Consider the following 24,628-nt stretch of genomic DNA (forward strand, 5'->3'; position numbering starts at 1 on the left):
TGTTGCTCATCAATTTAATTCCCCTGTAGTTACTGCAGTCCTGCACATCCCCCTTATTCTTAAATATCGGCACCAGTACACTTCTTCTTCACTCCTCAAGCATCCTCTTACTTTCCAAGATTCCATTAAACAATTTGGTTAAAAACTCCACTGCCATCTCTCCTAAACACCTCCAATGCTTCTACAGGTATGTCATCTGGACCAATGGCCCTTCTATTCTTCATCCTCTTCACAGCTGTCCTTACTTCCTCCTTGCTAATCCATTGCACTTCCTGATTCACCACAACATCCAACCTCTTCTCTCTCTCGTTATCTTCATTCATCAGCCTCTCAAAGTACTCTTTCCATCTGCTCAACACACTCTCCTCGCTTGTAAGTATGTTTCCATCTTTATCCTTTATTACCCTAACCTGATGCACATCTTTCCCAGCTCGGCCTCTCTGTAGCCCACCGGTCCTTTTCTCCCTTCTTAGTGTCCAACCTCTCATACAACTCATCAGACACCTTTTCTTTAGCCTTCACCACCCCTCTCTTCTCCTTGAACCTTAATCTCCTTGTACTCTTGTCTACTTTCTGCATTTCTCTGACTATTCCACATCTTTTTGCCACCCTCTTCTTCTGTATACTCTCCTGTATTTCCCTATTCCACCACCAGGTTTCCGTTTCCTCCTTCCTCTTTCCAGATGTCACACCAAGCACATATCTTGCTGTCACCTTTACTACATCTGCTGTAATAGTTGTCCAGCTGTCTAGTAATTCTTCATCACCACCCAGTACCTGTCTCACCTTCTCCCTAAACTCAACCTTGCAGTCTTCCTTTTTCAACTTCCACTATTTGATCCTTGGCTCTGCCTCACTTTCCTCCTCTTCTTGATCTCCAGCATCATCCTACAGACCACCATTCTATACTGCTTAACTTCACTTTCCCCTGCCACCACTTTGCAGTCCCCTTCAGATTGACTCTTCTGCATAGGATGTAATCTACCTGTGTGCATCTTTCTCCACTCTTGGACGTAACCCTATGTTCCTCCCTCTTCTTAAAATACGCATTCACCACAGCCATGTCCATCCTTTTTGGCAAAATCCACTATCCTCTGACCTTCTTCATTCATCTCCTTGACACCATACCTACCCATCACCTCCTCGTCTCCTCTGTTCCCTTCACCAACATGTCAATTGAAATCCGCTCTAATCAACACTAAACAGGTTTAACTCTCGGAGTCTGTCACAGTACACATTCTTCATTCCCATAATGCACTTGGTTGCTCACCTCTGTTTAAAAGCTTCAAGTGCTGCTGTGTCCTCATGCAGACTCAACAAGTCCATTATACAGTCTGATCGTAACGTCCCTTAATTTATATTGAACAGTTCCTGACAATGTATTTGCCTTTTTAATACCCTCTACACATAATGAAAATGATGTATCAACATAAACAACTAAATCCTTTTTAGGGAGTTCTTCTTTTAAGTGTCTCCGATCTTGTATTTAGCTGGAACACTTTGCATTTTTGTTCTGTTATGTACGTTAACATTTCAATCAGCACCAAAACAATTACAAAAACGGTTCAAATATGAGTTTTGCAGATAGATTTTTTAAAAAGGCAAGAACGATATCCTCCGTACAGTAGATGGCAGTAATGCGCTTAATGGCGCAAATCGTCCAAAAAATACACAAGAAGGCGTCTGTGTGCCTGCGAGAGGAGAGGGGCGGTCGAGCAGGAGATCCGGTAAGCGTTAAGGAAGAGTGCATAGCGAGGGACTCGACACCCGGTGAGTTCATGCGGTACTGTGGGCTGGAGAACGAAGTGCAGCGGACCAAAGTATGCAGTGCCAAGCCGCCCCAGTCCGCAGGATCCGTGTAGGCCACCGAGTAAACGTAACGGTGCGACTGGGGCTTATCCATTCTGTGTACCACGTATTCATTCCATACACGTTTCGATTTTTTTGCATGACGTGGTAAAAATGGGAAATTAACACCTGTGTGAAAAACTGCAGGTCGAACTTGAAGTGATCCTCATATTCTAGTCATGTCTAACTGCAGCCTCTTTAATTGAACCGGTAACGCCATTCGCTTTATTCCTATATAGCGCCTCCGGAGCGCTTACAATATACCCTTAAATCAGCAAATAAGACTCATGTCCGTAAAACCCGTCTGATTAAATGAACTCGTAAAGATGAATACACTGCTTTTGGTCAGAATTTTTCACAGAATTTTAGAAATATAATTTTGGTAAACCGGGCCGTTATATTAATATCCAGGGGCGTCGTTTATAAAACATGCGTGCGGTGAGCCTAAATCTGAATAAACAGGTGCCGGTCATAAAATTAGAATCAAAATTATTATTATTAGATTAAAATCATGACAAAGTTGATTTATTTCAGTAATTCCATTCAAAAAGTGAAACTTGTATATTAGATTAATTCATTACACACAGACTGATGTATTTCAAATGTTTATTTCTTTTAATTTTGATGATTATAACTGACAACTAATGATCTGTATGGTCAGTTCCTAAAAGTCCATGTCCTCCCCACTTGAGGCCTGTTTATAAATCTTAGATTTAAATGAGTGAGCATCCACTGGTGGTCGTCAAGTTCGAAGCATAAAGAAACATTACATTACTCTCTAACTGAGACAGAGCGGTGTTCCTGCAATTCCATCCGTGTGACTGCAGAATTTTTTTTTTAACCCAAACAATTCCTCAAATCAGTGCAGCAGTCTTAGGTATGATTGTCGCATTGTTTAATAAGCTGGACTTTTTAATTATCGCATTTTACCTTCTTAAAGTGCTCTCCTTTGATTTTTATATTTAGAGGAGATTCAAAAATAAATATTGTGACGTCCCGTCGAATAAAACACACTCAGGAACCGCTTGTCCGGGGGAGTCTTTCAAATGCCGACTGGCTTTTTATTGGGTATTCCGCAAAATAAACGGTGCCCTACCGCCGCCCGTTTTCTGTGTCACATGGACACCTCCAAAACAACGCGCTTTCATCCTATGTACGTCTTGCCTGCATTTGAACTGTTCGCTCCCTTCTTAACGTGATGCTGTTTTCCTCTAGCTCCATCAACTACCACTTCCGACCAGCCCCTCCCCTTTTTTCCACGCACCGTTAATTAACCGTGATACCTGTCACTCAGCTCCCTGTCTAGAGTGGTCCCCCAAGACTCCGCCCCAACACTGCTTCCACTCCCTACAGCCCATGGAGTGACAAGACACGTCACAATATTTTTGACACAGCTTTAAAAGCTTTATTTTCTTTTACCGGATTTTTACGTTTACTTGCCAGATGTTTTTTATGCAACAGAGGACAACTTAATTTAGTGTAGAGGACTGTTGAGACAAGTGGTAGAGGACAGGTTGCAAACCTGTTTATCACAAGTGAAGCGTGTTTCAAATCCTAGGTTGCAAAACCTATGCATAGAAATTCACCAAGTATGAGAGTCTTCAAATTATTCTTTAACACATTGAGGGAATCAGAATAATAATAAAATAATAATACATTTTATTTATATAGCGTCTTTCCCATGCTCAAGGCACTTACAGAATATAAGAAAGAATGGCAGGGTATACAGTATATAGCATTGTACAAACCAAATAAATAAATAATGAAGATTACAACAGTAAATTCAGAGAAAAAAAGCCTAACAGACAACATAATTGATGTTCTCGCACACACACACACACACACACACACACACACAGGTTACATGAGCATCTTGACAGAGAGGTAAACTGAGAGAAGGGGAATGAAGTCACACTGAACAGATTAGTTTTGAGTTGTTTTAAAACACACACGTAGGTCACAGACAGGTTACATGAGCATCTTGACAGAGAGGGTAAACTGAGAGAGGACCTTAGTGGGCGAGCAGGCACATAATGAAGTCACTGAGTAGTTCTGAAGCCTTCCTGAACAGATAGTAGTTTTGAGTTGTTTTTAAAAGAATTCATGGAGTCAGCTGACCTGATTAATTCAGGTAGGTCTTCCAGGCAAGAGTGCAGGTTAGTGTGGGGTACAACAAGATTGCCATCAGAGGCTTATGTAATGTAATCAAGGCATTACATCTTGCCTGAAGGAGAAGGTCAGCTGCATATGTAATAGTTAGCCAATAAAAGTGTCATTTTAAGGCTTTTTCTTTCATAAGGCTAACACGTACAACAACCTAGTACTATATTCATTTCTGTAAGACACAGGGAGCCAGTGAAGACGGAGCAGGATGGGTGTGATGTGCTCGCTGCTGCTGGTTCGAGTAAGGACTCTTGCAGCTGAGTTTTGAATAAGCTGGAGCTGTGATATAAAATTAGAAAGGACACCTGCCAGCAGCGAGTTACAATAATTGATGTGGGACGCGATAAAAGCAGGGACAAGTTTCTTAGCATTAGAGAAGGAGAGGAAGGAGCGAACACGTGATATGTCACGGAGGTGAAAGTAAGAAAGTCTCTTAATGTGATTTATGTGGGCGGAGTAAAAAAGGGAGGAATCAAAAATGACACCAAGATTCTTTGCAGTAGAGGAAGGTCTGATGAGATCACCGCCAAGATGGACTGGGAAGGAGTTCATTTTATTAAGTTGCATTTTTGTCCCAATTTGCAGGAGTTCAGTTTTGTTGCAGTTTAATTTTAAAGAGTTCTGCTCCATCCAGGTTTTAATTTCACTAAGGCAGGTTGTGAGCTGAGAAAGCTCTGATGAAGTTCCACTTTTAACATTGAAGTAGAGTTGAGTATCATCTGCATAAAAATAATAACCCAGTCCATAGCTACGGATAATATGGCCAAGGGGAAACATATAAATACAGAAAAGAAGAGGACCGAGGACAGAACCCTGAGGAACTCCTTGTGTGTCTGGCGCCAAGCTGGATCTGCTGTTGCCAAGACTAACAAACTCTTGCCTATCAGTCAGATAGGACTTGAACCACTGGAGGGCAGTGCCAGAGATACCCAGCATGTTCTCCATTCTGGACAGTGAAATGTCATGTCTGACCTGAGTGTCAAACAGAATTAATATGCTGGTTTGTCCAGTGTCTGCTGCCATAAGCAAATCATTTGTTACCCGTAGCAGAGCAGTTTCACAGCTGTACTGCGCCATGAAACCCGACTGAAAGGGTTACATCAAATTATTAGTGGTTAAGTAGTTGGTGAGATGGGAGGCTACAACATGCTCAAAAACGTTTGACAGAAAAAGTAAGTGGGAAATAGGCCAGAAATTGTTAAGATTGTCAGCATCAAGACCAGACTTTTTTAACATTGGGGTTACAGAAGTGATTTTAAAAGTGAGCGGCACAGAGCCAGTGTCAAGGGATGAGTTTATTATTGTTGTAACAGTCAGGATTATGGCACGAAGGCAGGATTTTAGTAGTGTGCTGGGGATGGGGTCCAGTACACAAGTAGTCGGTCTAATCTTACGAAGCCGGTCATTAACAAACGCAGATGTGACTGGTGAGAACTTAGAGAAGGAGCTGGATGGAGTGGGAAAACAGGGAGAGATGCAAAAAGATGATGTATTCATGTTAGTTGAATTACTTAGATCTTTAATTTTTTTATGGAAAAAGTGGAGGAATTTCTCACATACTTCAGTAGAAGAGGTAGTTGGGCCAGATGCGGTTCAAGTAGTTTATTAACTACAGAAAGTAAAACACTTAGGTTATCGTGGGCACTTTCTATTATTCGGCCATAGTGGGTGTTCTTGGCAGCAGTTAGTGCTTCTCTGTAAGCCCTTTGATGGTCAGGGAAAGCCTGGATGTGCACAGTGAGGCCATACTTACGTGACATTCTCTCAAGGCATTGGCCAGCTGCTTTCATTGATCGCAATTCTGAATTATACCAAGGAGCTGAATGCTTAAAGGAAACCTCCTTATGTTTTAAAGGAGCTGTTTTATCTCAATTGGAGGTGGGCAGAATGTTCCACCAGCTAAGACCCACATGTGAAAAGAGCTGAGATTTGATATCACACAGAGAGGTGGAATCATCAGATGCCATCCATCAGTAAACCTGACTGGTTGAGAAGGAGCACAGGACCTCACAAGTGTCTCCATATACTCCGGTGCTGACCCATTGACTACTCTGTAGGCAAGCATCAGTGATTTAAACCTAATGTGTGCCATGAATGGAAACCATTATAGTAATTTGAGGAGAGAAGTGATGTGTGCCCACCTCAGCTGTTTGAACACCCTTGCATTTTGAATCATCATCAGCAGCAGCTTGGTGACACACGCTTGTGATTCTGCCAGCAGTTGCAGTATTCAGACATGACAAGTCCAAAGCTTGGACTCGGTTGGATATGGTCTAATCTTATGAATGCTGCATAGAGTGAATCTGCAAGACTGACAGACCATAGCAACATGGTCCCGAAAGGGCAACTGGTCAATGATCACCACTCCAAGGTTGGATACTGACTTGGTGGGAGTTAGCAATAGTGAGCTGTACTGAATAGATGGACACGTTGGAATAATGAGAAGGTCTGTATTTGCCAGGTTGAGCTGGAGATGTTGCTCCTTCATCCATGTTGCGATATCAGTGAAACGTGTGGAGATTCTAGCTCATCCCACGGAGTCACCAGCATAGCACTGGTAAGGAAACCCATAGGACTTGATGATAGGGCCCAGCGAAGGGGTGTTTAAAGAGAAGCGGAGAGGGTCCCAGTAATAATCCTTGGGGCAAATATGTGCTTACTTGGTGCAGCCTTGACATTTCTCTATGCCAAGACACACAGTAGGATCTGCCCAAGTGGCTGAACTCAGACCACCTGTGCGCCGGCCCATTGATGCCACTGCCAGAGAGGGTGGTAAGGAAGGATCATGGTGGCTGATTGTATCAATGTGGGAAGAGAGATCTGGAAGGATGAAGATAATTGCTATGTTGGTAGCTCTAGCTGAGCATAATGTGTTGAAAATGGTAACAGAATGGCCCTACTTGCAGCCTGACTGATTAGGACCATTCTCTTATTATTATTGGTAGTGTTTTTCTTAATTCATCTGTTTTTTCTTATGATGTTTGCTCCCTTAATATATTAAAACATGCACAAATAGTGCCAGGTAGTGCAGGCACAGGTACACATTACACCAAACTCCTTCAGTGATTTGACTTTTCTTTTAATTTTTTTTTTGTCATTTTTTTGACCTCAGAACATTCCCTCTTGTCTCCTCCACTGTAGCTTAAGTCTCCTTCAGAGTTCTCGGAGGTCTCTTAATGACCCCTCTCCATCATCATCTTCAGTTTCCGTCAATGGTCTGCTTTAGCAACTGTGCCATACTCTTTGGCAGAGTGGTGGCTCTGAGGCTGGAGATCTACGCTGGCAATCAGAAGGTTGCAGGTTCAAATCACGTAAACACCAAAAGTGACTCTCCATCGTTGGGCCCCAGATCAAGGCCCTTAACCTGCCATTGCTCCGTCCTGGGTATGACGTTAATCTGCATGTAGGCCCTCCAACCTTCAGGGAAAAACCTGGGGGTTGGTGGCAGATTTGGCACTCCAAACACTGTAAAAAAAAAAAACTAACACTGGTTCCATTCCTTCTGAACTAGTGTGGTGCTGAGGTATCACCTGTTGCTTGGGTCCAAATCTGGGGTCCTGAGTTGGTTTGTCATGTGGTGGGTGCTCCTAACCTCTCTCTCTCATACTCTTTCCATGTCTTCATGATTGATTTAACTGGATGTTCATTGACTTAGATGTTTTTCTGTCTCCATCCCCTGTCATTTGCTTTTCACAGAGTTGCTGGAAGTGTTCTTTGGTCTTCATTGTGTTAATTAGCCCACCATACTGACTCCCCAGACATTGGCCCTTCCACATACAGTTAGGTCAGTTTAGACTATGATCAAGTGAAGCTCTAAATGATCTCCATTGACCTAATAATGGGACTTCTAAAACTAATGGGTTTCACTAGTGATGATTTAGGACTGGCATATTAAAAGGGATGAATACTGACAAATCTAAATTACAAAATAATTGATTGTGTATTTATAATTAATTTAGATTTAGAATTAACTGAGATCTGTTTTCACATATTCACCTTTGAACCTGCCATCCCCAGTGTTTTGGCTCTATAACCCTAGCCTCCCTAGCACTTTTCAGCTGTTTTGAAAACCATATATTTTGATTCATGAAAATAACATTTTATTATTTGATGATAATATAAGCAAAAGCCACAATGTAATAACAACAGATTGATACTATAGAACAAGCTGTATCACTTTACACATCACTTCTGCTTGACCTTTATCAATTGGATAATGTCATTCTTATTTTGTTTGTCTATTTTCTCTTTCGGCTTAAATGTCTTCATAAACCTAATGAATCATTTTTTACTTCTTTGTTATTGCTTTTATATTTATCTTGTATCTATTTCATGCATAGAGAAATTGAGGCAGATAAATGTGGCAAAAAAAAAAAAAATGAGGAAAATGAAATATAATCAGAAACCAAGACAAAAAGTAATGACTACACTGTACTCCAAAACCGAAACACAAAACTGCATATTGGTCAAAGAGCCTAATTACAAAACCAGGAACTCCACATTAAAGATAATTGCAGTAGAAAATCTTGGACAACCTGGAAGTGCAAAAGGCAGACCTTTATACTGTCATGATAATAACATCACATGGTGCATACTTATGGTTGTCCATGCTTAGCTATGGAAACAAACATGTCATAGGCTTGACTTCCACTGCTCTAGAACACCCACCCATCCATCCATCCATCCATTTTCCAACCCGCTGAATCCGAACACAGGGTCACGGGGTTCTGCCGGAGCCAATCCCAGCTAACACAGGGCACAAGGCAGGAACCAATCCTGGGCAGGGTGCCAACCCACCGCATTTCCCAAACTCGGTCCTGGAGACCCCTGGCTGCAGGTTTTTGTTCCAACCAGATTCATAATCAGTGATAACACCTGATAGCACTGATCTCAATTAATCACCTGGTATTTTTTTTCTCTTCTCTTTTTCTACATTCAGAAAAGCACAGCAGCATGATTTTACACATACAAGACATTTATAAATATTTCTGCTTTGCTCTAGATTTAAATGCTTGACTCTCTTTTGTTGATTTCGTTATATTTTGCTCTTTCCCCCTTCGTTGTATCTTATTAATGACAATTAAAAATGAGCAGAGCAGACACACCGGCAAACAACACTGAATAATCAAATGCTGCAACTACTTTAGTGTGAGACCAACTAATTAGTGAAAAATTGATTAATGAAACAATTAGAACAACTAGAAAAGCAGAATGAAAATCAATATATAAATCTATATATATATATATAGATATATATATATATATATATAAATCTATATATATATATATATAGATCTAATTATGCAGATCCAGATTGTCTTGATGACTTTGATTTATGCGGGGACGATACCAGTCGATTCTTCATGTCGTCAGTTCACACGCTTCTTGATGGTCTGGGATTTTTTGGGTGATTTTCTCTGTAATAAACTTAATAAGTTATAGCGTAATGAAAATTGCATAATTGGATCTGGACCACCCCCTATATATATAGTAGTATAGTAGCAGTAGTCTGAATCACAATCTGCACGTGTTGTGTACTCTTTGCATTATTTCACAGTAAAACTATTCAACCATTCTATGATTTGCTTCTTGCAACTGAAAGAGGGCACTGTGGCGGATGTTTGCAGGCTCGCAGACCAACCACAAGCGTTACCTGGTAGGTAACCACCCATATAATCAGGTTGTGATTCAGACTACGAATGCCATGAATGTAACTACCACGATTTACATACTGTCAAATAAACGAACCACATGCCATGGTGCAACGTGAGAGGCTTCTCCTCTAGCACTGACGTCCGAGGTTCGATTCCCCGAGAGGGGGTGCAGTGAGTGTGTACACCTGATGAGCCCAGAATTAGGGAGAAACATGTGTTGCATACTCTTTGCATTATTTGACAGTAAAACTATTCAACCATATATATATATATACTGCTCAAAAGAATTAAAGGAACACTTTTTAATCAGAGTATAGCATAAAGTCAATGAAACTTATGGGATATTAATCTGGTCAGTTAAGTAGCAGAGGGGGTTGTTAATCAGTTTCAGCTGCTGTGGTGTTAATGAAATTAACAACAGATGCACTACGGGGGCAACAATGAGATGACCCCCAAAACAGGAATGGTTTAACAGGTGGAGGCCACTGACATTTCCCCCCTCATCTTTTCTGACTGTTTCTTCACTAGTTTTGCATTTGGCTACAGTCCGTGTCACTACTGGTAGCACGAGGTGATACCTGGACCCTACAGAGGTTGCACAGGTTGTCCAACTTCTCCAGGATGGCACATCAATACGTATCATTGCCAGAAGGTTTGCTGTGTCTCCCTGCACAGTCTCAAGGGCATGGAGGAGATTCTAGGAGACAAGCAGTTACTCTAGGAGAGCTGGAGAGGGCCAAAGAAGGTCCATAACCCATCAGCAGGACCAGTATCTGCTCCTTTGGGCAAGGAGGAACAGGATGAGCACTGCCAGAGCCCTACAAAATGACCTCCAGTAGGCCACTGGTGTGAATGTCTCTGACCAAACAACCAGAAAGACTTCATGAGGGTGACCCAAGGGCCCCATGTCCTCTAATGGGCCCTGAGCTCACTGCCCAGCAGCATGCAGCTTGATTGGCATTCGCCATAGAATACCAGAATTGGCAGATGCACCACTGGTGCCCTGTGCTTTTACAGATGAGAGCAGGTTCACCCTGAGCACGTGACAGAAGTGAAAGGGTCTGGAGAAGCCATGGAGAACATTATGCTGCCTGTAACATCATTCAGCATGAGCAGTTTGGTGGTGGGTTAATGATTGTCTGGGGAGGCATATCCATGGAGGGTCACACAGACCGCTACAGGCTTGACAAAGGCACCTTGGCTGCCATTAGGTATCAGGATGAAATCCTTGGACCCATTGTCAGACCCTATGCTAGTACAGTGGCTCCTGGTGCACGACAATTCTTGGCCTCATGTGGTGAGAGTATGCAGGCAGTTCCTGGAGGATGAAGGAATTGATACCATTGACTGGCCACCACACTTTCCTGACCTAAATTCCAATAGAACACCTCTGGGACATTATGTTTTGGTCCATCCAATGCCACCAGGTTGCACCTCAGACTGTCCAGGAGCTCAGTGATGCCCTGGTCCAGATCTGGGAGGAGATCCCCCACAACACCATCTGTCATCTCATTAGAAGCATGCACCGATGTTGTCAGGCATGTATACAAGAACACAGGGGCCATACAAAGTGCTGCGTACAATTTGGAGTTGCTGCAATTAAATTTTGGCAAAATGGACTAGCCTGCCACAATTTTTTCACTCTGATTTTTGGGGCGTCTTTGAATTCAGGGCTCTGTAGGTTGATCATTTTCATTTCCATCAAACGATGTGGCATCCTTTCGTTCCTAACACATTACCCAGTCTATATCAGTATAGATATCCAGGAGGATTTCTTTTTCCCATTGAGATCTGATGTGTTTTCAAAGTGTTCCTTTAATTTTTTTGAGCAGTTTATATATATATATATATATATATATGTGTGGAGCCGACCCGGACACAGACAGGCGGACATGTTCTTAATCACCACCACACGTTTATTATTTACAATATTTACAAGATATATGGTCACTAAGATTCACAGTCCACAAGTGCACAAATCCCAACACAGTCCTGGCCACTCAAATGCCTTTCTTCGGGCCGCCTCCACTCTCCTCTCTTGCCTTCTTCCTTCCACCCGACTCTAGCCTTGAATGAAGGGAGACGGCCCCTTTTATACATGACCCGGATGAGCTCCAGGTGCTTCCGACACTCCCCCGTTGGCCACGCCCCAGCTGTTCTCCCGGAAGCTCTCCGGGTATCGTCCAAAGTCTTCCCCCCCAGCACTTCCTGGTGTGGCGAAATGGCTGGGGCAACAGGCCCCCAAGGCATTGGGGCACCTCCTGGTGGTGACCACGGGCCACTACAGGGTGGGGCTTCCGTGCCCTGAACCTGTGGCCCCCAAAGCAACCAGGAAGGCGACCTCCACGTGATCCAGGGTGGGTGCAGACCCACATCCGGTCCCTCATGGTGTCCTGGCCGGGTCATGGCCCCTGGCATCCCTGACAATATATATAATACTAGACCTTAAGCCCGTTACAATAGCAGGCGCTAGAACAGTAGTGCATAAACATTAGTAGGAACAGTCTATATTACATGGCAAGGGACCTTGACTTCATTCTGTTTCTTGTCTTAATTTTTTTGTTGTCAAAAATATTTTTTCAAGAAGCCTAAAGTAAAATAATAATAAAAATAAAATAGAAACGTAAGTGACAATACACTAAGTATAATTAATATTGCCTTAGTGTAAAACTTTGTAACAATCTGTAATACACAATATCTGAAGAAAATATTTAGGTAAAATATTCAATTTTTTTACCTCATGAAATTTTTCTATACAATTTCATTATAGACAACATTTCTTGTAAATATTCTGTCTGAGTTTGGGAACAGTTTACCTTGTTCAGGAATCTCTACAACCTTGGCATCAACATCTGGAAAACGTCTAACTCTTGATAATGCAACATATAACTGACCGTGGCTGAATACTGGTTCTGGCAAGTAAATGCCGACTTTTTCTGAGGTTTGCTCTTTTGAGTCTTTCTCTTTTAGTGTTTTTCTGACGCTCATTTTCTTTTTCTTCAATCGATCTATTTGCTCGTATTTTTCTTTGTCTTTCAGCCTTTCTTTTGTTGATGTTTACTTGTTGAGCTGACCGTTCTTCCAGGAGATGTTGCTTATATAGGATTTGATTGTCTGTGTCTTTTGTCCTACTTGACGTGTCCTTTTTTTGGGTGGCATGTTGTTAGTAGATATGTCTGTAATATTTTCTCCTACAGTAATACTGGCTTGTAGGTGGCTGTAATATGCATCACTTTAATATGTCTTTAATTTTCTCTCGCAGTAATACTGGCAGTGATGTCCGTAATATGACTTTAATTTTCTGTCACAACAGTGGGCAATCAGCAGAGTGTCCCCAGCAACTGATGTAATGTGTGGCGTGCTGCTTATAATCGTGCCTGAGGCGTCTCCCCAGCAAGTACTGTGCAGTTCCCCAGCAAGTATTTTAATCTGTGGGGGCGTGCAACTGATTATTGTATATGTGGCGTCTCCCCAACAACGGATTTTATGTGCGCTGCCGCAACTACCCAGTCAGCACTCTCCCCAGCAATGGTGTCCTTTCTATCTTATCATGCGCGGCCGTGGCAAGGCCATTCACTGTGTGCCCAGCTTGCAGTGTGTGTTCGCGTCCACGTGCCGAGCACATGGGCGGGGCATGGTACAATGTGCTGCACGGCCCGCGCATGAGCACTTCACCAGAAGACACACACACACGGACACCTGGACGCACACAGGGGTTTTATTAAAGAGGATATGTCACGTTTTTTGTCAGCCTTTAAAGCAGGCTTATTTTAAAACCTACATACTGTATATATGTTTGGTATCGTTCTTTTCAGAGTTTATTAAACTTTAATGTGATGTTGTTAGATTTTCAGATTCTTATTCTGTTTTTAAATTATAAACTAAAAAATATCAAGAACGCACGTCCTGCGAGATGAGACTTTGTGCCAAAAGATTTAACCATGCCCACAGCTGGAAATAAAAGACAAAGAGTAGGACAGCTGCTGTACAGGCTTTTAAATGTTTGAAGCGCCGTGTGAGATGCAGATCACGTGGCACAGCAGCAGCTGATCGAGCAAAGAGGAGGTAAAAAAAAGAGGTATTTGTTCCCCATTGTATCACTGTTTAAGAGGGGGTTTCAGAGGAGCGACCACATCTCCTTGGGGTGTGTGCAGCCCCCCTCTTCATAACACAAGTAGCAGAGACCTGAAGTGGCTGGCATGTAGCGTAGGGCTGGGAGCGAGCAGGAAAGGGGAACTCCCTAGTGTATATTTATTTTTTTACCAAACTTAGTTTTCTAATTTCTATATCATTCCCAAAAAACAGAACGTAGGTAATAACAGTTCACTTAATTAGCCCAGTGGTCCAATTAAAAACAGAAGCTTTTTGGAGCAAAAACCTGCAGCCTCACAGAGTGGGTCCCCAGGAAGCACTGCTCTAGAGTGTTCACTTATCTTTGGTGAAGCTGTGAAGGAATAATGAAATGATCTGCTCTCTTCACAGAGACAAAGGAAAAAGCTTCCTGTGAAATGGGCCGTAAAACGGCATCCATCTGCACATTTTTCTCTTTTGAAGGCGCTGACAACATGGCAGAGCACTGAGTATGGTTTCTCCAAAAGTCGATGTCATGGAGCAAAGGGTGACCCACATCAAAGAAGAGGACTGTGATTGGGGACCTCTTCTGCAAGCAGATCTTCATGTGAAGCTGGAGGATTCTGATTGTGAAATTCCTGTTTGTAAAGAGGAGGAAGAGGAGGAGGCATTTTCAATTAAAACGGAGCACACGGAGCACTTTTCCATTAGCCTGGAAGTGCAAAACCATGAAACCTTGAACATTTTTAAGGAAGACGCGTCTTTGGACGGAGACTATTCCTTTCAATCCTGTCCAGCATCACAAACCGAGATGGCACATTTAGGGACGATTGTGAGGAAACAGCTCCACACTGAGCAGCATTCTGGACCATTCAAGTTTAAGGAGGAAGAAGAAGAGGAGATGTATCAGAGGAGGAAAAGAAAATTACAGTCCTGTCTGGGGGAGCCTGGAAAAAGTAAGTGACACCATTAAGAAAACAAAGTTAACACTTTAGGTTCTGCAAAAATGAAATTTCTCATTTACTCTCATGTATCAAGACCTTAACCTGAACTTGTTTGGGTCTTCAAAACCCTTACAGAGCATCGGTAAATTGTTCATCTCTGCAGTGTGACCTGCTAACAAAACATCGCCTTTTGAGTGGTCTGAGGGGGGGCTTCACTGAAACACATTTCTCTTGATATTCCATATTTGGTGGAAGACCTGTGAATCCTTCATATTAACAAGTCATTTTACCAGCATGTCAATACTCCACACTGCACTGACACGAATAACCGACCTACTGATGATCTATAAGAGTTATGAAGACCAAGACAAGCCTTTGTTAAGGTCTTGCTACATACGTAAGAGTAAATGAGAAACAGATGCACTTTTGCAGTATCTAAAGTGTTCCAAAAAACTAAATTGAGTCTGGGAATTTCATTAGAAGTGACTTAGATGTATAAAATGTTAGTACTTAAAATGTCACTTGATTAAATTTGCATGTTACTCTGCATGTCCATTGTTAAGGACAGTTTATACATATCTGATATTTACTATAATCCAGACATTGAGTAATACCATGACAGGGAGTAAACGTTAACATTATACAAAGTTATTGTCTGTTTTACCTTGCTTTTTATCACTCTTTAATATTGTTTTTAGGATTAATAAAGTCTATCTATCTATCTATCTATCTATCTATCTATCTATCTATCTATCTATCTATCTATCTATCTATAATATAGTGCCTTTCACATCTCTCTATCTATCTATCTATCTATCTATCTATCATAGTAGTTATATATTGCCTTTCTATCTATCTATCTATCTATCTATCTATCTATCTATCTATCTATCTATCTATCTATCTATCTATCATAGTAGTTATATACTGCCTTTCCTATCTATCTATCTATCTATCTATCTATCTATCTATCTATCTATCTATCTATCTATCTATCTATCTATCTATCTATCTATCTATCTATCTATCTATCTATCTATCTATCTATAATATAGTGCCTTTCACATCTCTCTATCTATCTATCTATCTATCTATCTATCTATCTATCATAGTAGTTATATATTGCCTTTCCTATCTATCTATCTATCTATCTATCTATCTATCTATCTATCTATCTATCTATCTATCTATCTATCTATCTATCTATCTATCTATCTATCATAGTAGTTATATATTGCCTTTCCTATCTATCTATCTATCTATCTATCTATCTATCTATCTATCTATCTATCTATCTATCATAGTAGTTATATACTGCCTTTCCTATCTATCTATCTATCTATCTATCTATCTATCTATCTATCTATCTATCTATAATATAGTGCCTTTCACATCTCTCTATCTATCTATCAATAATATAGTGCCTTTCATATCTATCTATCTATCTATCTATCTATCTATCTATCTATCATAGTAGTTATATACTGCCTTTCCTATCTATCTATCTATCTATCTATCTATCTATCTATCTATCTATCTATCAATCTATCTATCTATCTATCATAGTAGTTATATACTGCCTTTCCTATCTATCTATCTATCTATCTATCTATCTATCTATCTATCTATCTATCTATCTATCTATCTATCTATAATATAGTGCCTTTCACATCTCTCTATCTATCAATAATATAGTGCCTTTCATATCTATCTATCTATCTATCTATCTATCTATAATATAGTGCCTTTCATCATCTATCTATCTATCTATCTATCAATAATATAGTGCCTTTCATATCTATCTATCTATCTATCTCTATCTATCTATCTATCTATCTATCTATCTATCTATCTATCTATCTATCAATAATATAGTGCCTTTCTATCTATCTATCTATCATAGTAGTTATATACTGCCTTTCCTATCTATCTATCTATCTATCTATCTATCTATCTATCTATCTATCTATCTATCTATCTATCTATCAGTAGAGGCACTTCAGCATAGCATAACATATTAGCACTGTGAAGTTCTAGTGAATCCCAAAAGAAACAAAAGTCCATATTGGACACAATTCTTAGATACGGGTTAAGTGTGTGTGAGTTTTGAATTATAAAATAAATCAAACTATCCTAACGATTGGTCCAAATGGATGAAAATATCCTCACCATCAATTTGCACTGCTCATTGCCTAGTTTTACTGGTTACAGAAATGGTTCCCAAACTCAGTCTTGGGGACTCCCTGTGGCTGCAGGTTTTTGTTCCAACCAGATTCACAATAAGTGATAATAATTGAAAATAATGTCTTTTAGGTAGCTGCTTTTTTGCTCTCTCTCCCTCTCTCTTACTCTGTTTTAAGCAAAGCACAGCAGAAAGATTTTTATATTATATGACATTTAGAAATATTTCTATGTTTTGCTTTTGCTTTGAATGCTTAATTCTTTTTTAGAATCTTCCTATTATTTTTTTCCCCTTATTCTGTGTAGTCTACTCCCTCCATTGTATCCTAATGGTGATAATTAAAAAGAAGCAAAGCAGCCACCCGGGCGAAAAAAACTAAATGATGAAAGCCTGCAACTGCTTCAGTGTCAGACCCACTCATGAGTCAATAATGCAAAGGAAGAAGGGAAATCGGGATGAATATAAATAAAAAGTAAAAAAAACATCCTGCAGTGGGTTGGTGCCCTGTCTGGGGTTTGTTTCCTGTCTTGCGCCCTGTGTTGGCTGGGATTGGCTCCAGTAGACCCCCGCGACCTTGTAGTTAGGATATAACGGGCTGGATAATGGATGGATGAAAAAAATACATTATCCATGTGTAATTGCTTATTTTTTATTAAATTGTATTACCACATTTACTTTTGTAATTTCTTCATTGACCCCAAAACACAGAAACTGGGAAATAACAGCTTACGTAATTAGGCTAGCAGCCCAATTGAAAACAGAAGTTGGTTGGGACAAAAACCTGCAGCCCCAGGGGGTCTCCAGGGCCGAGCTTGGGGGCCAGTGTGTTACAGTGTAATATGGAGTAATGAAGGCTACAATATAGGCTACAGTAGCCAACATACAATTAATTAAACAACAACAACATACCATGTCTACCTTGGAGGAAGTCTGAGGTAGAAGGAATCAAGAAATCCCTGTCTGAGTCATCTGCTCTTTAGCTGTTTGGACATGAATAGCACCTGCACCGTGCTGTTTCAGGTCAGATATACCTCCATAGGCAACAGCAGAATGGGAAGTTTGCTTCGTATTCATTGCCTGAGCCATTGATATTTTATCTCTCGTTCAGACCTCGACAGCATCTTAGTTTTCCTGGGTGAACTTGGATTAGGAGACATCACTGCTTGTATTGTCTTGCTTGGGGGAGTGGAAATTCCAAGGAAAAAAGTGTGATATGAGTTGTTTTTTACTGTCAGTGTGAGAGGGCACCATAATAGCAGTGATGACAGTGATGTGCAGTCTCACCCAACATGCACTGCTGGTCGATCTGTACAGTTAGTTTCCTTGAGCCTCACAAACTGAAGTCTGCCCCAGAGATAGTCCATCATCAGGACACCACAGGCTCATCAACCTGCATATCTCTGAGTTGACCCCTTAACAGGGATGGCTGGATGGTATTGAAGGCCCTGGAGAAACCAAAGCCATAACCATGAAGCCAAAATTTGTTAGCTGAGAATTCTGATGTGCATACTTAATGTGGTATGTTGTGTTAAATTTCAATGTAGTACAGGTTGTGTACTAGCTATCTGACAAAGCCAAATTATGACCACCATTGTATATAAACCCAAAAGGCCCCCCCATCAACCTTCCCCTGTTACTACCCCAATTATGAACATCACATATATCAGGTACAGACAGTGAAGTAGACCCCCCAAAAAAAAACAAAGCACCAAATATTTAAATCAAATTTATTTGATCAGATCAGATTAACCAGCTGCAGTAGGCTGGCGCCCTGCCTGCGGTTTGTTCCTGCCTTGCACCCTGTGCTGGCTGGTTTTGGCTCCAGCAGACCCCCATGCCCCTGTGTTAGGATATAACGGGTTGGATACTGACTGACTGACTGACAGATTAACCAGTTTCTTAATGAGAAGCCTATTCTCGCTGTTAATTAAGCACGTTATTTAATTCCATGGCCTGTTGCTGCTCTCATTCTGCCACAATAGGCATTTTTCAAAACTGTTGATTTTCGTTTTTTTTTTTTTTTATGAGAATACCATCAAATATTTTGGTGAGCTGAGAGATCAGCCTTACTGAGACCACCTTCACCTTTCTTTATTTTCAGATATTCTGTGACGGGCACAGGTGAGCTGGTCATGTGGAGGCTCATTTTCTGTCTCACTGTTATTTGGCTGCTTATTAGGGAAAAAGAAACAATAAAGGGGCCTGAGTCAAGTTAATTAAATTTAAGGCAAAAGAAGTTAATTAGCAACAAAGACTGGTCACTAATTAAGAAGATGGCTAGAATGAAAAGCTGAAGCCACTGTGGCCCTCCAGGACTGGAGTTTGACACCTCTGGTCTGTACTGTCCATAAGGAGTTTTTGTTCATTTTTACTAACTAAACAACACTTATTATACCAGAATTACAAAATGAAAAAAGGATTTTAGGAGTTTTTGCAAATCTATTAAGAAATTGCAATATTTAAAGCAGTTGTTCTCAAACTGTGGGGCGTGAAGATGTGAAAAAAGGAAAACAAGAACAACACTTTCTCCCCAGCGAGAAATCGAACTCTGGTCTCTGAGGCACGGCAAGCCTGCTGCGCTCTGAGACAGCAAATCTTAGCGCTACACCATGGAAGCTGTTGTATCGTTCTTGAACCTTTTGTGAAAGTTTTTATTTGATCTGGAAATCAGGCTTCATATATTCTATAGTTTATGCATACATTTTGTAACATTTATTGCTAAAATATGAAAAAGTTTCTTTTTTAACAATGTGTTTACACAGATTACTGCATGTGTTCCAAATAACAATCTATTATTTCCACTCTAAAACTCCAGCAGTTCAGTCACTCCCAGATAATTAAACAAGGCATGAGCTGGGAAAACTTAGTGAACATTCTGCAACAGTGGGGGATGGAATAGCTGGCTGCTTGCTGCTTGTCTTAATCTGCATATTTAGAAGACAAAAGATGCTGGCGGAGAGGTGCGAATGGTTTGAAGGTGGGCAGAAACTACGAGTTTCTTCGTAGACTCTGGTAATTCTAGTGTTAAACTACATTCTGATACTAGAAAAATAAATATAGAGTTAGATAAATGTTGATAAAAGTTAAGTAGGTATAATAAAATATTCATATATGATATATCATTCATTTAAAAATAACAAATTGGTATTAGTGGGCTCCTTTCAAAAAAACCTTAGGGGGCGCGATTAAAACTGTTATGAAAACTCGGGTCACAAATACTTAAAGGTTGAGAAACGCTGATCTGAAGTATGAATTTCAATGGTTTTAGCATAAGGCCGCAACATAACAATGTATAAAAAATGAAGGAGTCTGAATACTTTCTCAAGGCACTGTATGTATACATACAATAAATATAAAGATTGAACAGTAGCTAATAATTAAGTTGTGATTTTATTTATAAGTTAGATATTTTCTCAATAAATAATTTTGTCTGTTTTTAAATCAGATTTGCAAGAATGTGGCAGCGTCTCTCCATCTTCCTTTGTGCCAAACTCTCTTCAGTGCAAACCTCAGCAAAAACGATGCAATGAAAATGTGAAGAAATCCTCAACTCCTGCGGCTGCAAAACTAACAAGGAGAGATGCCACCAAGAGTCAACAGCTGCAAAATACTAACTCATTGTCGCTGTATGTATGCCAGAACTGTGGGAAAAACTTTAAAAGCAAAACTGATTGTAAAGATCATCAGAGGATACATGCAAGAGACAAGCCACATTGCTGTACAGAATGTGGTAAGCGATTCTCACAGCTCAGTGTCCTTAAAATACACACAAGAATCCACACAGGAGAAAAACCACATTGCTGTAATGAATGTGGCAAACGATTTACACACGTAAGTAACCTGAAGACACATACACGAATTCACACTGGTGAGAAGCCTCACTGCTGCCCTGAATGTGGAAAACGATTCTCACAAACAAGCCATCTTCAGACTCACTTGAGAATTCACAGTGGAGTGAAACCCCATGGTTGTAATGAATGTGGGAAGCGGTTCTCGCGTATCAGCCATCTTAAAGCACACACAAGAGTTCACACTGGAGAAAAACCTCATAGCTGCCCAGAATGCGGTAAGCGATTCTCACATAGTGGCAGTCTACAGTTGCACACAAAAATTCACACTGGAGAAAAGCCCCATTCCTGTTCTGAATGTGGTAAACGTTTTCTGTGCTTAAGAGATCTTAAAAGACACACCAGAATTCACACTGGGGAAAAGCCACATGGTTGTTCTGAATGTGGCAAGCAATTCTCACACAGAAGTAGTCTTCACATACACACCAGAATTCACACTGGAGAAAAGCCTCATCACTGTACAGAATGTGACAAACGCTTCTCCTGCATAAGCCACCTTAAGGTACATTTAAGAGTTCACACTAGAAAGAGGAAATAAAACAGTGGAATTGCTAATCCAGCTGCTCCTTGAGGTGACTTTTGATAGAAATGCTGATATCAGTTGTTCAGTTCATTGAAAGATGCTGAACAACTGACACAGCAGTCCAGCATAGGAGAGAAAGTCTGGTTCTGGGTGGAAGCTGAAAAAATGGCAAGATACTGTGGAAATTGCCAATTGTGGAGCAAAGGATGAGCATATGTAAGTATTTTCCAAGTCCAGTCCATCAAATATGCCAAAGAACTATTGTGAAGTAACATGCTTTTTTGTCTACAAGCATCAGGACTGTAGCAAAATGAAAAAGACAGGAAGAGTTGGCTGTTATGACATAAAGTCATCACAAAGTCATACGAGAAAAGCCATAAAGTAAGCATAGTAGGAATGAACTGAAAGGGAAGATTTTACTCCATTCACAAGCTGTTGAATAAGGCAATGTTTAAGCTATCCATCTGTTTTCTGGCCTACGCGGACTGAATGTTTGTGAATTACGCTTGGCCACATTACAACCTCCTGCAAAAATATTCAGACTTGAAGAAAGGTAAAGAGGCCAGGCAAAATCCAGAGACTATCCCTCCTCTATCTTACTCCTCTCACGTGACAAATGACCTCCATAAAGACTTCTACACAACAATAATATTCCTGCATGTTTATCATCAAACATACAAACAACTGAGTGTCCTTATGTTCTGTGTTTTGGGATCAGAAGGGTGCCTTGGTTGCGACACAAACTGACCGATCCCATAAGCCGGTATTTATTATTGCTGCATGTATACCTGATAAATTTAAACAAATTAGCCACAAAACATTAAGATAATGAAACTTGGTGTAGCTTTCTTTGTGAATAAAGACAGGCCAGACACATAGGGCAGGATACACAAATTATAAATCAACTCGGATGTCTTCGGAATTGCAGTAAACTGTTGGGAAGGTGGGTGGTAAACCAGTAACTGGCACATCCAGAGAAGTGATAGAAAGTGGGCCGACCTCTTGCGCCAAGACCTGGCCACATGGAAGAACTAGAAGAGGCAAACTAAAAACAGAGTAAGAGTTTCTTACAGTGCTAGTGTAGAATGTCATACCTTATTGTGGGAAACAATTTACTGAGGGCCAAGAAATGGTAGAAATTCAAAGTTCTGCTACAGGTAAATCATATGAGCCCTAGAGATAAACCATATATCACATATAAGAACGAATAACTGAGAATAAAGATGCACTGACCTGGGGGGATGAAATGATTCCTAAATGGTGTATGTGGTGTTAAAGAAGTGATATTCAGCAACTATGGGAAAGTGACTGCTGATGGAGCAAAAATAAAATCAAAAAATAAATGCAAATAAAATTGTCTCACCAACACTTGCGAACCTGTTTGATCCAAATCAAGGTAGCTGGAGCAGGCGATTAGGCAATTAGCAATGTACACAAGGCAGGGAAAAACTACATGCAGGTCAGCAGTATTTGGATCTCCAAGGTTTTCATCAGAAATAAATTCAAGTCCATTATGGAAGTTGGAGTGGCAGTTAGTGGTTAAGACTTTAGTCTTCAAACCCAGAGGTTATGGAGATACAAAAGAAATATAAGCAATTGTATCTCACGTGATGTAAGTCACCTGGGACAAAGACATCAGTCAGTAGGTAATTCAATTTTCTATTCTTTTACTGTTACTCTGGAGGTGGCATACAGTACACAGTAAGTCAATGTTTGACGTCGCTGCCTCAAAGTTCCAGGAGATCAGACTAGTCAATGTCTTGTGTGAAGCTGGATGTTCTTTCTTTGCCTGGCTGGACTTTTCTCCGGGTACTCCAGATTTTCTTCTTTCATCCCAAAGAGTGTGCATTAGGGCAATTGATAACTCTAAATTGGCCCCATATGACTGGGTGTGCCTTGAGATGAGAAGTGGCAGTTAGTCATTAAGACTTTAGTCTTTAAACCCATCAGAGATTATGGGTTCAAATCCTGTGACTGACACTATATGATCATGAGCAGGTCACTTCACCTGCCTGTGCTCCAACTGTTGTAACCGTACTCACAGAAACCCAAATGTCAAGAAGTATCAACAGTCTTGGTCATCGCCAGTTACAAGTTACACATTCAAATCCTTAAGAGACGTAGCAAAGATATTAAAAAGTGGCACTGTACTTAGTTGCATTGCCACCACATGGATCCAGTGCCTGGACATTGAATGTTCACCCTGTGGTTTTTATTCTTGCTTTCTTTGCACATCCCTAAAGATGCACATTTGGTTATTTGGTGATTCCAACTTGGCCCCTTGTGCGTGTGTCTATGTGGGTGGGCTCTTCCCTGTTAAATGTCTTGTTTCTTGCCTGGTGTCCAGCCCTGGGTATCCTGAATTGTCTTTGGTGGCTTTGAGAATGCTAGAATATAGAAGATCCAGGAAAGTACTTACTCCTTGGACGTTTTCAAATTTGGCTTTATTAGCATTGATCAACAGAAAAAGACTTTTTAATGGCAAAGTGAAAGCAGAGCTCGCCAAAGCGATGTAAATGAATTACAAATACAAAACAGGAAATAACTGATGTCATAAGAATTCACCCCATTCATGTCAGTGTTTAGTAGATGTCAACCATGGCAGCCGTGAGTCTGTGCTCACAGGTCTCTCTCTCTCAATCAGCTCTGATGTTTTCCTCCATTCGTCTTTGTCAAACTGCTCAGAATCTGTCAGGTGTCAGATTGTCCAGCCACAGATTCCCCATTGGATTGTCATCTAGACTCAGACTTGACCCCTCCAGGTCAATAACGTTGTTGTTTTGCAGCCATTCCTCTGTAGCTTTGGCTTGTTCTTTTCCTGAGGGCTGTTCCACGAAGCGAGCTTATAAAATCGAGGATTATTTGTAATAGCCTCGCTTGAGTTAGCCTGACAGTTTACTTCAGGCTCATTGAGTTCCACGAACAAAATTCAGGTGTATTTAATCTCCGCTAATTCAAGCCAAGCTTGATAAGCGAGGCTCGTCTTGGCGTCCACGCGATATAAAAGGCAGCCTTGTTAATCGATGCTGGATAAGTAAGAATGGAAACTAAGGAAAGAGCTGCGTTTTTTTTGCAGGCGGAGCAAGAATTATTATTACAAGCCTATGAGGACTACAAAGCTATAATAACTAGAAAGGGGAACACAAGCTGTATTATCAAAGCTCGTGAGGCTGCATGGCAGAAAATAGCTGACAAGTTAAATGCGTAAGAACATGATTTTAGTAACTTTTGTGTTAAGGATGTCAAACTATTAACTAAATGAGAACAGTTTCATGCCTTCAAAATGTATAGTCATTAAAATTTCCTTTTACATATGCATTTTGTTACCAGTTGTAAGGTACTTTAAGGTTATTTTAACACATTGATAAACAGGACAGCATGTTAATTATATGGGT

General features: G+C 40.6%; 1 protein-coding gene across 2 annotated transcripts; it reads left to right on the forward strand.

The window, feature by feature from the left end:
- The first annotated feature begins 1,650 nt into the window (after positions 1 to 1,650).
- On the forward strand, positions 1,651 to 24,127 carry LOC120528117 (zinc finger protein 664-like). 2 transcript variants are annotated; one of them, XM_039752158.1, is made up of 3 exons: positions 1,651 to 1,727; positions 14,148 to 14,692; positions 20,308 to 24,127. In XM_039752158.1, the coding sequence occupies exons 2-3, from the start codon at positions 14,248 to 14,250 to the stop codon at positions 21,246 to 21,248; spliced, it is 1,386 nt and encodes a 461-aa protein (XP_039608092.1). In that variant the 5' UTR covers positions 1,651 to 1,727; positions 14,148 to 14,247; the 3' UTR covers positions 21,249 to 24,127. The 2 variants fall into 2 exon arrangements, with proteins under 2 accessions (XP_039608092.1, XP_039608091.1); XM_039752157.1 differs by having other exon boundaries at positions 1,688 to 1,770.
- Positions 24,128 to 24,628: the final 501 nt, after the last annotated feature.

This window comes from Polypterus senegalus, chromosome 4 (genome assembly GCF_016835505.1).
Source record: "Polypterus senegalus isolate Bchr_013 chromosome 4, ASM1683550v1, whole genome shotgun sequence".
Taxonomy (NCBI): domain Eukaryota; kingdom Metazoa; phylum Chordata; class Cladistia; order Polypteriformes; family Polypteridae; genus Polypterus; species Polypterus senegalus.

Bases quoted from the DNA above. Each gene is read 5' to 3' on its own strand.
- LOC120528117 (XM_039752158.1), top strand. From the start codon at position 14,248: ATGGTTTCTCCAAAAGTCGATGTCATGGAGCAAAGGGTGACCCACATC. The intron at 14,693-20,307 runs GTAAGTGACACC...TTTTTAAATCAG, and splicing joins TCTGGGGGAGCCTGGAAAAA to ATTTGCAAGAATGTGGCAGC.